At 35.9% G+C, this 14,836-nt stretch overlaps 1 protein-coding gene across 4 annotated transcripts; it reads right to left on the bottom strand.

Moving 5' to 3' along the window:
* Positions 1 to 333: 333 nt before the first annotated feature.
* Positions 334 to 14,808, bottom strand: LOC109033765 (uncharacterized). Of its 4 annotated transcripts, none has more exons than XM_019046535.2 (12): positions 14,663 to 14,808; positions 13,847 to 13,947; positions 13,000 to 13,120; positions 10,788 to 10,978; positions 9,746 to 9,824; positions 9,157 to 9,238; positions 8,311 to 8,515; positions 7,872 to 7,949; positions 6,780 to 6,952; positions 5,925 to 6,168; positions 3,588 to 3,861; positions 334 to 1,694 (listed from the first exon to the last, which is right to left on the bottom strand). In XM_019046535.2, the coding sequence occupies exons 2-12, from the start codon at positions 13,931 to 13,933 to the stop codon at positions 1,507 to 1,509; spliced, it is 1,722 nt and encodes a 573-aa protein (XP_018902080.2). In that variant the 5' UTR covers positions 13,934 to 13,947; positions 14,663 to 14,808; the 3' UTR covers positions 334 to 1,506. The 4 variants fall into 4 exon arrangements, with proteins under 4 accessions (XP_018902080.2, XP_072152809.1, XP_072152810.1 ...); XM_072296708.1 differs by having other exon boundaries at positions 13,847 to 13,944; positions 14,663 to 14,794; XM_072296709.1 differs by lacking the exon at positions 14,663 to 14,808 and adding an exon at positions 14,428 to 14,545.
* Between the last annotated feature and the right edge of the window lie 28 nt (positions 14,809 to 14,836).

Genomic DNA, 14,836 nt, shown 5'->3' with positions numbered 1-14,836 from the left:
ATTATTAGCTTCGTGTATGCGAATAATTGGCAAAATTATTTGCCATTCGCTTAGTTCGAAAAATTTCCTACATATTCGCACAGCCCTAAAAAATTTATAAAACTCTCAGTACACTTGGTTTATTTTTTAAAAAATTGAGAAATTCCATAAGATTTTATCCAAAAATTGCGCTGGTTACCACCAGTTTCTCTCCTAGTAACTCCCATTAATAATGCACCACACCTTTGCTTCTTTTTAACCCTAATTCTAAAGCTTTGGAAACGCAACATGATACTCCAACAGCTCCTCATCTTCCTTGGCCTTGGATGGGGATATTATGAAAAACAAGAAGGGTTAGAAGTATAAAACATTTATTGCCATATAATTAAGTAGATTACATATTTATATACATGCATTACACGGTTGCAAAGTAAATACAAGGTTGAGCGAAATCCATCTCAATAGGAATCAATATAAAATCCTCAGACTTTAGAACTTAGTACAAAAAAACCTCATGATTAGAGTTGTAGCAAACTGAGATTTTTGTTCTGAAAAAACTGAATGTAAAAAAGGCAGACGATATCATAAGCGATCATCAATCTATCTCACACTTCAATCATACTTTGATATTCATCACAAGTACTTTGTATACTTTCAATCATTTTAAAGAATTTCTCAAAGCAAGAGGAAATGTGTTCATTACATCTGAAATAATCGGTTCTCTTCCATTTCTCTCTTGAAAAACTGGTTGCAAGGGATTAAGAAAACGGACATGGTATGTTAGAAAACGCATGATATAAACTACGCGAAATGTGCAATAAATGAGCATTTTTTACTTTCGTGAAGCACTGGATAATTCTGATGCAATTCTGACATTTAAAGTCAACTCATTGTCAGTTTACTGCACCTCTTGTCTTCCAAAGACCCATTCTGAGTATACCAATCAATGTAAACGAAAATATCATTGAAGTAATGGCAAAAGGATCTAACAATAAAAATTTATAAAATCTAATTATATAAAAAAAAATATGAGAAAATATCACAATTCTACAAACATAAATCCACACATTATGGATAGAAAGTGAGAGAGAATCTTAAAACAGTTAAAAGAATTCCCACAGCTGTGGACTGTGTATTGAAAATTTTGTTAAGGTATTAATAGATATAGGTTGAAACAGGTTTATCGAAAGATTGCTCACATTTTGAAGAGAAGCTTCTTATTTCAATTTTAGTTCTCCACATAAATTTGCAAAAAAATATTATTTAGTACCTTAGTTAAAATTATTATTTCCTTTTATTAGTGCGTATTAAAGCGAATGAGATTCCTGGTTTATCAAAAGTTTGCTCTGGCAGACAAAGCTTCCTATTTAATTTTAGTACTCATAATAAACTCCCATATCAAAATTGGCGTTAAAATTAAAATGAAACTTAAGATCATGGTTGAAATTATTCCTTTCCACGAGTGTGTATGAAAGATAATTAAATTAATTGTTCTATTGTTTTAAAAATTACTATATTTACATTGAACTACTTCCGAGTGAAAGTTGTTGATAGAGGAGAAGACCACACAGCGCTGGATGTTCTGTTCCGTACTCTCACCTCTGATGACTTGAAGATTTGTGTGAGGTCAACCTCTTTCTTACATGACATGAACTGGTGAAGATAACGGAACGGATAGTACGTCTGAAGCAACAGTTGCGGATTTCGGTTTGAGGCTGTAAGTACAAAAAAACAAAAAACTTAACAAACAAAAAAGATGATAATGCAGTAGATCCAACTTTTTGACTTTCATGAGGGCAGGTGGATGAGATCAAATGCAGTTGGCATCAATGCTGATATTTCTGGGCTTCTTCCTTTCTCAGCATAAAGTAGTCAAATGGCACCATTTAATATTGAGGACGTTGGATAAGTAGACTGCCGTGCTAAGGAAGAACGCCGTATGAACATTCGAGAGTTGCCAAATTTCCTCCGATAAAATGTTTATTTTAGAGGAAAGTTATGAATATTTTTACTCAAAATTTTCAGGAGCTTCGGATGAGATTGCGAACAAAATTATCTTACAAATCAGAAGCAAAATATCTATAAGTTTACCAATAAATTTGTTTTTTACACAAGGAAATTTGGCAACGCCTCAAGGTTCATAAGACGTTTTTACTTAGCATGGCAGTAGAGGGGAGCCACTCCTCGCAAAGGAGTGGCGTTTAGAGTCTTTTCTGGCCCCATGTGGGTTGTCAAGTTTCATATTTTCCAAGTAGCCCTGGGTAGACTTAATGCAAAATATATTCCAAATTGGAGCCCACGCATAGGCACTCACCTCAATCCCTGAATGTTGGAATTGAGAAATAATTCATTTTGCCAATTTCGTCAAATGTTTTCTTACTTATCATTCCTGGGCTTTAAAAATGAAGTTCGTACTTCACAATCTTCAACCTTATGCATGGTTGTTTATTTTATTTTTGGCACTAATGGGGGATTTTCCCCCAGGAATTGGCAACATCAGAAAATGATAGACTTCTCGTGAATGAAACTTCTCCTTCTATTACACTTTTTTCAAATATGTGCATGACTCTTAAGTCAACATTAGGTTTACATGGGGAAAATTAAATTTCTTTTAAAATTCTACAAAAATGGCAACGATGGTCCTGAAGACGCACTTATAAGATAATTTCCATGGTCATAAATGAAAAGTAGATATGAAATCGTAAATGATAAAAATTTCAACACTTTTCACTTGCGTGACTTGAGGTTGAATTTAAAGCAACCCTCACTTCAAAAAAGGCCGCTGAGCGTGATTTCCAGTTGAATTTTCACAGTCTAAGACTAGTGCTTTGAAAATATGAAACGTTCAGAAAAATGCAGGTAGGACTGGCAGAGACCCTTAACGTTTCTACTCCGTTCCAAATGTAACACATGAAACGAAATTTACAGATAATAAAATCATGAATTTTAACTTCTTGCTTCCTAAAAAACAAAAATCTACTTCAGTCATTCCTGTTTCAAAATGAGCTTATGTGTTTTTTGCCGGGAATTGATTCTTTTGGTAGGCTGGTTTTCTGGTCAATTTTAGGAATACTGAAAGTCTAAATGGGAAGCAGATTTTTATGAGTTACAATTCTAGGTATTTGCTGGATACTTCAGTTTATTTTGCATGACAAATGTATCCCATCCTGATTTTGGCTTTGTAATAAGCAACAAGTTTGAACTTACTGATTCTAAAGTGGAAGACCTATGGATGCTAATTTCTCATTTAAAAATTGATTCTGAAGAATTCCAACAAGTTTAACATGTTCACGATCAAAGTTTGATAGGAATACGGATGAGATGCTTCAATTGGACGTATTCATGCTACAAGGAGCTATGTTGTTGCATGCAAATCTTATGTTCATTGTTCCTTTTAGCATTAATACATTCGCTTCTTAATTCTTACCATGTCTCGTGGTTCATTTCCCACAATTAAAGGATATCAAAGGACTTGAAAACTGAAGAATGAATACATGTACTTGAAGACTTTTCAAGGCTTCACTTATCTTGATGAGACATAGAGAAATTTCAGTTTTACAAAAAATACTATTCTGGAAGTAGGAATGAACTGAGTAATTGGCACTTACCAGTAGCCCAACGAGGTATTTCTTTCTTAGGATTGGCTTCATCATCACTCGAGTCGCTGGCTGAGGCATCCTCCACACCGTAGTCATCTTCTGTTTTGGGTTTTTTCAGAGGGCGTTCTTCTCTCGTTGGTGTGCATTTGTACTCTTGAACTTCCTTCTTTGGCTCTTTGCCAAGCTTCTTTGCTTGTTTTGCTTCTTCCAATTTCCTCTTCATAGCTGCATTTTCCTCCTGCTCTCGAAGTTTGATGGCAGCAGCTCGCTTCTGCTCCTCAGCCTGAGGTGAAAATATCAAAGAATGAAAAAATAAGTGCCAGGAAACAAACATAATGACAACTTACACACATAAAAAATTACTTTCAAACTGCAGAGAGTTTGCTGATGCTGAATCGGAAGTAAATATATAACTTCGAGTTCATTACATGATACCGCGCACAGGATGTGAATTGAAAACTGAGTGCTTAGTTTTTTTTTTTTTTTTGTATCAATAATGGCTCAAGCCTTACGGGTGGGATTTGATAGCTTCGCCGCGGAAAGCTTTCATTCTGAGTGCCTTTTCGTGTTGTCTCCAGATAGGTTATGTAGTGCTGGAATGACTGCTTGATTTGGTAGTAGTTGCTTTGGTGTAGCATGATTCAAGACCCGGCCCCTCCTATATGTGGTAAGTCGCTCTCGCCTCATTTAGGAGTTAGAGCTTATGAAACCAGATCTCAGCGGTTCGCGCCCTAACAAGCCGGACCGCGAGCAATGTATGAAAATATCGAAGCACAACCCGGATTCCCTGCTACCATCAAACCCCTATTGCACTAATGCACGCTTTTCACCGTCTAAATTGCTATCTAAACACATTAAGCACAACCCATTAAACTCCTATCGTAACAATGCACTCTGTTGCACCGTCTAAATTTGCTACTAAATTATTATCTATTTATTTATTTTTGTTTTTTGTTTACATATATTGCTGCTTGCTGTTTTTGCTTTAAGTTAGTTTCTTACTTGGGTTGTTGCAAAGCTTGCGGTCCAGGCCGCCACCTCCTGTGTTTTTTTTTTTTTTTTTTTTTTTTTTTCCCTGCTCTTTTTCCCTCTTTCTCTCCTTTGCCAAGTTGGTAGTGACTGATAGATGCGCTTTCTTCTGTCAGTAGGTTGTTTGTACAGTGGTATTGTGTGAAAGCTTAGAAGCTTCTAGAGTGTAAAATAAGTTAAAGGAGAATTTACTGCTTTTCTACTGAACAAGAACTGAAAGGAAAAGGTGGGTGTTTAGTGGACAAGCATCAGCAATAATGGAAAAACTAGTATCAGTGACCGCAGGAAGTGTGCACATCGGAAAAATGCCTGGGGATGGAAGTTTCCTTTTCAGAGCATTACAGCATCATAATTGGAGTCGGTTTGCCTAGGAGGAGTACCTGAAGGAGGCGCGACTCGTCTAAGACTGATCATTTGTGAGCATTTGATCAAGAATGTGAGACAGCCGAGCGTTTTGTATAACGCACTTGAGACAGCCATTCAGGATGGTGCATTCATGGAAATGAATTTTTTTTTTTTTTTTTTTTCTTTTCTTTCTTTCTTTTTCTCTCTTTCTCTCCTTTGCCAAGCTTGTAGTGACTAATAGATGCGCTTTCTTCCGTCAGTAGGTTGTTTGTATAGTGGTAGTGTATGAAAGCTTAGAAGCCTCTGGAGTGTAGAATAAGTTAAATGAGGATTTACTGCCTTTCTACTAAACAAGAACTGAAAGGAAAGGAAACCATTCAGGCCCTTTGTCAATTGTTATTGTGCCAAGTTAATATATTTAATGAAATAAACGTGTAATATAGGTTGCTTATGCAGTATACCAAGAATGTTTAATCATGTTAAGACAATGAGACATGAATGCACAGTATCCAAGAATGCATCAAGCATGCTACCAATTGTGTACAGCACGGGGTTTATGGGGGGAGCCGTGTGTAAAATTGGGCCTGAGGTGGGTTTACCTGAGATAAAGAAACCAAGGATGTCCTAGCAGTCGTTCAGGTAACAAGCACAAGACATGGGAATAGTTAACGCTGAAAGCGACGTAGCCTCTATGCCTTTCTTGCAACAGATCTGGATTGATATACTTTCCCTTTGAATCTCCCATGCAGAAGGAAACAGCATTAGCGGTCCTCTGCTCCCATCCAATTTTCCTTATCCTAGATTTTGTCCCCTGTGTGTTTCAGCTATAGTCCAACCGTTCGCTTTGAAATATAAGCATAACGAGCTATGGCCAACAGCTGGGGCGGTTGGACTTAATTCTTCTTAATTCTTCTTCTTCATAATGGCTCAAGCCTTACAAGTTCTTCAAGATTGTAATGAGTTAATACTTGCCATTTCACGGAGTCTAGCTTGGCGAGCAGCTTCTTCTTGGCGCCGTCTTTCTTCTGTCTCAGCAGCTTTCTGGGCGGTTAGATTGCGCTTTTTGGCTTGTTCTTCTCTCAGTTTTTCTTCTCGTTCCAACTGTATTTTCTTTCGTTCTTCTTTCTCTCTTTCAACTTTTAAGGCAGCTTCTTGCTTTTGTTTCTCATTAGCTTCTCGTGCAGCAGCAGCCTTCATTCTCTTTTCTTCTCGTTTCCTGTTGGGAAATAAATTACAAAGACGTGATGATCTATTGATTTGACAAATCTCCCGGAGAGATAATTTATGTTTCTAATTGATTGTGATAGTGGACCACTGGATTGATTTTACCATGCTTAATTTTCGTTTTCTTGAAATTGACTAATCTTAAAGTAAAAAATACTAACATCCTACTCTTGAACTGAATTTGAAAATGTTCAACTGTTCAGCATATTTTACATGAGCAATTGATACGAAAAGTGCCTTTTGATGTTTAAAAACTCTTACTCAGTCTATTGGCCAATTATAAAATAATTTATGGGGCATGTCCTCTTAGGAAAGTATTGAAAATTGTTAAGAGGGGATTCTTCCACCCAGAGTTGATTATGTAATTCAAAGAGGGAAGTTAGAGTTTCTGTCATCGGAAAAGAAAGAGAATTCAAAAACAAAGAAAAGGCATAGAGTAGAAATTGAGCACCCACCTTCGTAAGTTCTGAGTTTCAGGAAAACCTGGGAGTGAAATCTTTCTCTTTGGAACGCATCTCTTTGTGATACAGTTTTTCTGGAGTTAAGGGTGTACTACAGAAATTACTTTCAGTTTACTTTGCATGAGAGAGGTGATATTCTTACCGTTTTGATAATTCTGACAGCATTTTAAGAGACTCCTCTTTCTTTTTCCGTGCTTCTTCTTCTTTTTCTTGCTTTTTCAATAATTCTTCTCTTTTTTTTCTTAGAGTTTCTTCCTCTTCTTTTTTGCTGGGGAAGATTGCTTGTGGTTTCGAGCTTCCTGCTCCACTTTTCACCTGAGCAAAAGAAAGTTGTCTGTTAATTGTGAAATAGAGAGGTTATACGAGTTATAAGAGTTAACGAGAAAATTAGTAGAATGCCTTCTCGATTATATTACCGTATCCATCCTCAAAAATATTTTTGAGCTAACGTTATTTTACTTCATACCCTAACAATATTGTTCCATCAAAGGTTTTCCATTCTTTTCTCACTAAAAGAGACCTCTTGCAAACATTTTGCTCCATTTTACACCAAGAGTATTGTTTTAATTTGCATCCATATAAATTGAAGGGAAAGGGTTAAGGCAAGAATTGAAAAATCAAAAACTAATTGATGGCAGATTTAAGTGTGACTACTTTGTATTCTTGAGAATCCATGTTCATACTCTTCACTATGCATTCAGATAAACTCTGAAAAAAGTCCTAGAGTTTAATTTTAGACAGAGGGCTATGAATCCATGCCCCCCCCCCCCCTCCTCTATATGTAAACAAGGGAATCTGTTGTTTTCAATATGTAATTTTTAATAAATAGCAGTTGAATCACTGATGAGTGATGATCCTAAAGCTACTAGGTAAGGGTATTAGGTGAAGACTTGAACAGCTCTCATAATTGCTAAGTATGCACAGCGGAACTTGCCATAAATGGTAACCTCTGTCCACAGCTGAGAACTATTAAGGGAATTAGAAATGGGAGAAGAAAGTGATGAAAAACTGATCAGTCATTTCATCAAAAAAGATCTTGGAATGATTCAAGGATTTTTTACGACATTTCTGGGTTACAGGATTGCACAAAATGAGTGTTTCTCAAATTTTTACGAGTCCCTGTACAAGAAATTACAGAAAAATTCCATTTTATAAACCTGAATATTATCACAATTGCGGCATGAAACCCCCCCCCCCCTTTTAATGAGGATTAAAGGAGTATTAAAATACAAACCTCTTTATCTTTCTCGAAAGGTCCTGAAAGTCTGGGTTTAGCACCAGTTGACAGTCTCTTTACCTTGAGTTGTAGTACCTTAGAGAGGACACAGAAACAATATAAATATTATTTGAAGGATGAGTAAATGACAGTAATAGACAAAGAAATCAAGAGAAAGAGATAGAAAATTTAGTTGCAAAAGGTTTTTGAAACTAGGAGACTCATAAACTTAACTAAAAAACCCCTCATAGATTTTGAGGTGTCACTCAATGATCGGACTGGAACTCAGCAGGAAGGTGAGGCTAGCACAGTGGCACAACTGAGCAGAGATTTAGCAATTGTCAATTCAATGATAAACTTTTGGTTTTATGGTTCAGCACACATAATTTTGAGACAAAATACAAAATTTTAATGATAAAAACAAACGAAACTATTAAAGAAATACATTCAATATTACCTTAGGTTTGATTATTAACGTTTTAGTCCCTGAGCCGCTCTTTTTTGTCTTTCCTGAGAACCGAGCCTTAGACCGAGTTACACGTGCAGCAGGAGTTTTTGGCAAACTTTCTTTGTCACTTGATTCTCCTACTTCAGGGACCGGGGAAGATTGAGCAGTGAGTTTTTCGAACACTCGGATTTGTTGTTTAACACTCGGCCCAGGACTGTTAAAAAAAGTATAAATTTACTAAATACATACAATTAATGATATACGATAAAGTAAAAAAAAATTAATTTGGCAGGTTTTCTTATGTCTAGGATTATGACAAACAGCTCATTGTATATGGGGCCAACAGAGTAGATAAGAGTTTAAGCACCATCTTACCCCTCGTCTGTTACCGACTAGCGCAGCGCATGCAGAGAACACTTAGAAACGGTGCTGAAATGCAACTGCAAGGAAGAAACTGAGGAACTGAAATAGAGTGAGGATCATGGAAATCGGCTTTTTCAAACTAGGCTTGCAGCGTTGATTAGCCAGAAAACGTCCGCTTTTTGTTGACAAGGATTTGTCTTGCCGTTTTTTTTATGTAATCTTTTCAACTGGACCATTCATCCATTTATAAATTTAAAAATTTTTTTTTTTTTACCTTTGAGACTTTTCTGGCATTGTTTCTGACTTGCAGGCATATCACAGGTATACTTGACTGATTCTCAAAAAAGTATTTGCCTTTTTCTAACTTCGGGAGTTTTTAAACCTGTGATTGCCTTGGGCTTTGGCATTAAGAGGCAAAAGTATGTTTGGGCCATACTTACAGAAGATAAAAATCAACAAAGTAACTGTTATTCCACTCAGTCAAATACATACCTTGTATTGAGAAAAGGTCCATCATTCTTACATGCTAACACGGTGGAAGACACAGGGGGAATGAATTCCATGGATGCCTCCGCTAAACAGAAGAATCACGAATTTATGTTTAAGATTCTTAATTGAGAAAAGCTTTTACAGGGAGGATGGAAAATATTCAACACACACAAAGAAAAATCCTACTATTGACATGATGACGTCTTCAGGCACAAACTTTTGCCAGGGATTGATCCCATTTCTCCTCTCCCTCCAAATGTACTTTGTCTAGCTGCCATAAGCCAACTTTTCTTCCCGTTTTGTTCTTGCTCATCTCACATGATGCCATGTTTTATGCCTCCGTATAAGCTTTCTACGACCATAAAGTGAACTACATTTTGCAATTAAGAACAATGATTTCCAATTAAGGGTTTTCATTTGTGCAGATTGGTACATGAGCAGTGTTCTGCCTTCTCCCTAAAATGTTAGGAGCCGTATTAAATTTTTGCATACGGGCCATGTAGATGCTGCGAACAGTGCGAGCGCGTCATTGCTACCGTTGCTTCCCGATTGCAAGTTCAAGAAAAAGAAGAGAAAAAAAGAAGAAACTTACTTCTTCCTTCAGATGATGGTCTCCTCAGTTTTTTAGTAAGAGATATATTTAACTGAGAGTTGATCTTGCTGGCAGCAGCCTGCGAAAAAGAAGATAAAAAACTGTCAGTTAGTTTTTTGTTCTTTTTTAAAATTACTTTTTATTTTTGTCACAATACTGCTTCATTGCTATTGCTATGAGAGGCATTTGATGGGCAAAACACTTATTATGATAGGGATGTTTGTCTTGAGATCCTTTCTTTTTCACAATCTTAAGGGAAGCTGTTTAAGGAGTCTTCCACATTACTGCTCAGAACACTAGATGAATCACTAGATACGAAAAGGGCACATGTCCAGTAAATCAAATTGTTCAGGAGACACAAAAAACTGTTTATTTCGTGGTAGATACTTTTTGTAAAGTCGTTATGTTTAAAAAAACCAGCGCTCCGCTTCGCCCCGCGCCGGTATTTTTAAACATAACGACTTTCCAAAAAATATCTACCTCGAAATAAACAGTTTTTTGTGTCTCCTGAACAATTTGGTTTACTGGACATGTGCCCTTTTTGTATTTAGTGATTCAGATGGTAAACATTCTATAAAACAACTTTGACTCAATAATTCTTTCTAAATAAGTAAGATTTTCAGTAATCCTATCTAAATTCCTATCCCAGCAATGTGTTTTTCATTTTTCTAAATGATGACAACTCAGCAAGCCTTGATTTGAGGTGATGATAATTTCATCTGCTGCGGACAGAAAGAGGGATACTTTTTGCAAAAAAAAAACTTCAGAAATATTACAGAACCAATCTCATTCAAATAATGTTAAAACATGAGGTCATCACATGTATTACTCACAGTTGCTGTCAAGTGGGTTGTGAGTCAGGAGTGATGCTAAGATCTTTACAGAAAGGCAATACTGTTGTACTCTTACAACCTCCAGCTGTTCCGTTGAACTCATCAACAGTAAATTGTTATTATGGAAAATATTGGTCCAGCAAAAAAGTTACAACAAAAAGGCCTCAATACAGTAAAACAAATGAAATGGGAAATGAAAAAAAAAATACCTTCGAAGCTGCCCTACTACTGCGAGTGGGAATGGTGAAAGTTTCTTCACTGATATGGAATTTCAGATCACTTTCCTTGTTCACATTTTTTGCCACTCCACTGCTGCGGGTCATTCTACTTGAGCCACTTTCGCTCAAAATGGAATCAAAAGGACTTACATCCACAGGCAAAGTTTCTTTTCCTGTTTCAGCTGGAAGTAATTAAATAAATTCATTGAGTTGAACTATTACAACACAGAAAGGTAGAGCCTCCCAGATGAGCCTTCTTTACTCAGATATTGAAATTATGGCTCAGGTTTTTTACTATCACTTCATAGGATACCTAGAATTTGTCCTTATCAGGATGAAGGAATGTTCCTCCATTCCGAGATTGCAAAATTGACTCAAACAGTTTAATTTTTTACAAGAATATTACGGCGCAATTCATCTCTAAAAATTTTCTGATTTTTGCATGAGATCAGGAGAAAAATCAGAGAAATTTTTAGTTAAAAATGCTTAAGATTCTCCTGGTAAAACTGCAATTTGCGAGAAGGAATTTCGCAACATTGAAATGTAGTTACATTATTTTGTGTAGGAAATGACAAATTTATGGAGTGAATCTTGCAATTTTTCGGTTTCTACAGCTGGGAGGTTGCACATTAGATAAAAGAGCCTACTCATTCGCTTCACTTTAAGTAATAATTGCAACATTTGACCATAAGAGCCATGCCGTTTGGAAGGCTGAGTAGACTAACACACTAGCACTAAAACATTTACTTCTAATAGATAGGAATTTGAATTCATCCAGAGAATATTTTTTATCATTTTAATTGAATCAAATATTTTTGTAATACTGAAACTATTCATCATCGGATCTTGGGAAGAACACTGGGTAAATACACACTATCAACACAATGATGATTCAATGATATAATATCTTAAAGGCCAATTTTTTTTCTTTTTTCTTTGGTGCATGTTTATTAATTTCAGTTGATAAATGTTTGTCTTTCTCTGTATTTATTGATTTTGGATGATTAATATGAGTGTCTGCATTATTATTATTATTATTATTATTTTTTTTTTTTTTCAAAGAAATGAAAGACCGCCCCCACTGATTTTGAAAAAAATGACCATTATAGCCAACTGTGATAACCAATGGTGCCATTCATAAGGCAAAGAGGTAGGGAATGCACTTCCTGCGAGGTGTTCAAGAAACTTCCACTGACATGGTTTAAACAGGGATTATACTCACTAAGATGTGTCTCAGATGAATTTCATGTAATTATCATTGAAAACAGAAATCAAACCGATAAGGTTTCATGTAATTTAAGCGAGGTATTATTTATTTCGTATTTGGCAACATAAGCAGAAGTGTAAAAATCAAAGTTGGCAAGAAATTCCTGGAATTTTGCAGACCTTGATAGGCCGCCATTATTTCACTTCAATATTTAAAATGGAAAATAAAAAATATTCAGCATCGAACATGGTGAAAAATTCTCTTTAAGAACCATTAAGTCCATAGGGGCCCAAATCAGTCATTTATTTCAGAGGATTGATAGTTTTGATGGATGAAAATGTTAAGGCATGAGAGTTCTTTGGTTCTCCAAGATTGTGTGAAGAGTCATTCAATGTAGCCCTAATTCACACTGCCGCCTTAAACAATAGAGACACTGACACTCTCACACATACTCACAATTATTTGTAATCTGGCTTTGAATTTTACTTTGAACTGTTCAACGGAGATGTATGACGATGCATTTTCTTGCATAAATTTTGCAATCTCATACTTGATGTAAATTCAAACTAATAATAACTAATAAACTTTAATAAACTTTTAACACTTAAATTAATAAACTTAAATTAACTTTTTGCACGAATCAATGACGCACGAATCAATAACACGCCTTATCGATACACGGTGTTGGAGTTCACTGCTTGTTTTCTGTTTTGTTTTGTCATTAAGTAAGTACAATCATTTCTTTTGGGCAGAATGGAAAATATTTTAGTCTCATGGCCAATCTGACCGATGAATAATATTTATGCACGTATCTGATATCATTAAGAGCCAAGCATCAAGGGGGAAAAAACTAAATTAGATTTGTCATTTCAAAATAATTTTAGAACAAATAATATACCTCCCTACTGGTTGATAAGTAAGTAATTCTAACTTTTACATTTTAAGTAAAATTTCAAAAACAGAAAATTAATAAGAAGAATATTGTTGAAGTATTACCATTTTTTTTGGTCCTTTTCTGTCTTTTCCTTGTTGTTTCTATTGGCTCAGAGTGAGCGTTAGGCTGAAAATCCTCCGAATTGATGTCGGCTTTTAGTTGATCCATCCAAGTACTGATTTCCTGAACAAGAAAACATGAGGCATAATTGGAATTTCAGATGAATGTCTGGCAAAAAACAAAAAAGCTTACGTGCAAGTTAGGAGGAGGAATTTTAAATCAGTAGAGGCCCAAATCTTGTCCATTTATCTCCTCAAAAGACTGTAAAGCTAACACAGACATTCCTGAGAGCTGGTAAATGGCCCTTTTTAGTATTGTGTAGAGGAGATTTTTCCAAAGCTGGTGGTCACTCCATAAAATTATTGACCCAAATTATTCTCGCAAGGAAAGAGCGCTTAAAACTTAGAATAAATTTGGTGTACTCATATGTCTTGTGCTGAGAGGGAACACTCTGTGGGCATACAAATTTTGCCACATTTTTGCTGATAAATTGTTTATCTTAATTAAGGAAAAAATTTCTATCTATATAGAATTTTAGATACGAACAGTAACTACCAATGTTCAAATGCAATATATTTTAAAAGGGAATTCTGAGAAAAAAATTGCAGAAATTTCTAGAAAATTGGTATTGTACAGCAAGAAATATTGAGAAGACCAGCTATTTACGCAGCATTTTCCTCGGCCCAAAAAGAGATTGGGACTGTGAGAAATGCATTCAATGAACAATTTAATTTTCCAACTAGGTAGCTGATGTGCACAGAATTTCTTGACCCCCTTCTATGAATTTCTTCTGTGCCCTTCACTTTTAAACTTTCATAAATTCTGAGAAAGAAGTTCATGAGAGCTTACTTGAACTTTGGCTTGCACTGGTTCAAAAGACGCTTCAATTTGAGTGGCCAGGCCCGTCATGAGCCCGTTGATCTGTTCGTTCCACATGATGTACAGTGCTTCTGAAACAAAAGTATTTAAATACGTATCAGTTGATGTGAGAGAAGGTACTTACACACCTCTATATTGTATAACGACAGCGCAAGTCCGCAATCACATATCTCGTTTGCGGTGTCTGAAAATCTTTGCCTCTATATTATATTTTGGAAGAAGGACAAATTGACATCATTCCTTGAAGTTTATGCAGAATTTTCTTTGCACAGAGAAGAAAAATCACAGCAGTTTTCAGGAATTACCGCTGAATAATTTTCCATTTAAAAAATAAAGTATGACAGAAAGTCTGTGACGTCGCAAACCAAGTTATGTGATTACCGACTTACACCGTGAATATCTTTGAAAGATTTTAGAAAATTTGGCCCATCAGATAACTTCCCTATTCACAATTGGGGCTACTTTTACTGCAGGGAGGGAGAGCATAGGATATCTTCAGGCGCTACTTAAATAAACAGTCAATAATGGCTGAATTAAAAGCTGAAGGTTACATCTATATCCGTGGTGAGGCTAAGAGGAGTGGGATGAATATTGTCCAAGAAACCTGCGAAGAATAAGGTTCTTATGACATAAAATAAGTTGTTTATCTACTCTTAAGCCTATGATAAGTAGGTACTCCTTTGATGAACTACGAACAGATGCAAGAGCTAAATTGGGTGAAACCAAGGGGTTATTTGAAAAATATGAAATGAGGAAAGAAGAAGCCTGTAGTTCTGTTGGTCCTACCTTCGGTTGAGTCCTCTAAAGCCGTCAAAAACTTTAAGTAATCGTGACAGACTGACAGAATTGACAGAAATGACGACTGGCGTTCGCTTTCGCTTTGCACACAACAGAAATTTTTAATCTGACATTTTGGCGGTTAAACGTTAGACACAATCACATGTTTGTTGACGTCCACAT

This window comes from Bemisia tabaci, chromosome 2 (genome assembly GCF_918797505.1).
Source record: "Bemisia tabaci chromosome 2, PGI_BMITA_v3".
Classification (NCBI taxonomy): Eukaryota; Metazoa; Arthropoda; class Insecta; order Hemiptera; family Aleyrodidae; genus Bemisia; species Bemisia tabaci.
Note: the sequence above shows the minus strand (reverse complement) of the source record. Positions and strands in the feature narration are given on the sequence as shown.

Excerpts from the sequence above, each read along its gene's own strand:
- LOC109033765 (XM_019046535.2), bottom strand. The coding sequence starts at position 13,933 with ATGTGGAACGAACAGATCAACGGGCTCATGACGGGCCTGGCCACTCAA. Across the intron at positions 9,825-10,787 it reads GTAGTAGGGCAGCTTCGAAG|GCTGCTGCCAGCAAGATCAA; the intron begins GTATTTTTTTTT and ends TCTTTTTCGCAG. Across the intron at positions 9,239-9,745 it reads ACCATCATCTGAAGGAAGAA|CGGAGGCATCCATGGAATTC; the intron begins GTAAGTTTCTTC and ends TCTTCTGTTTAG.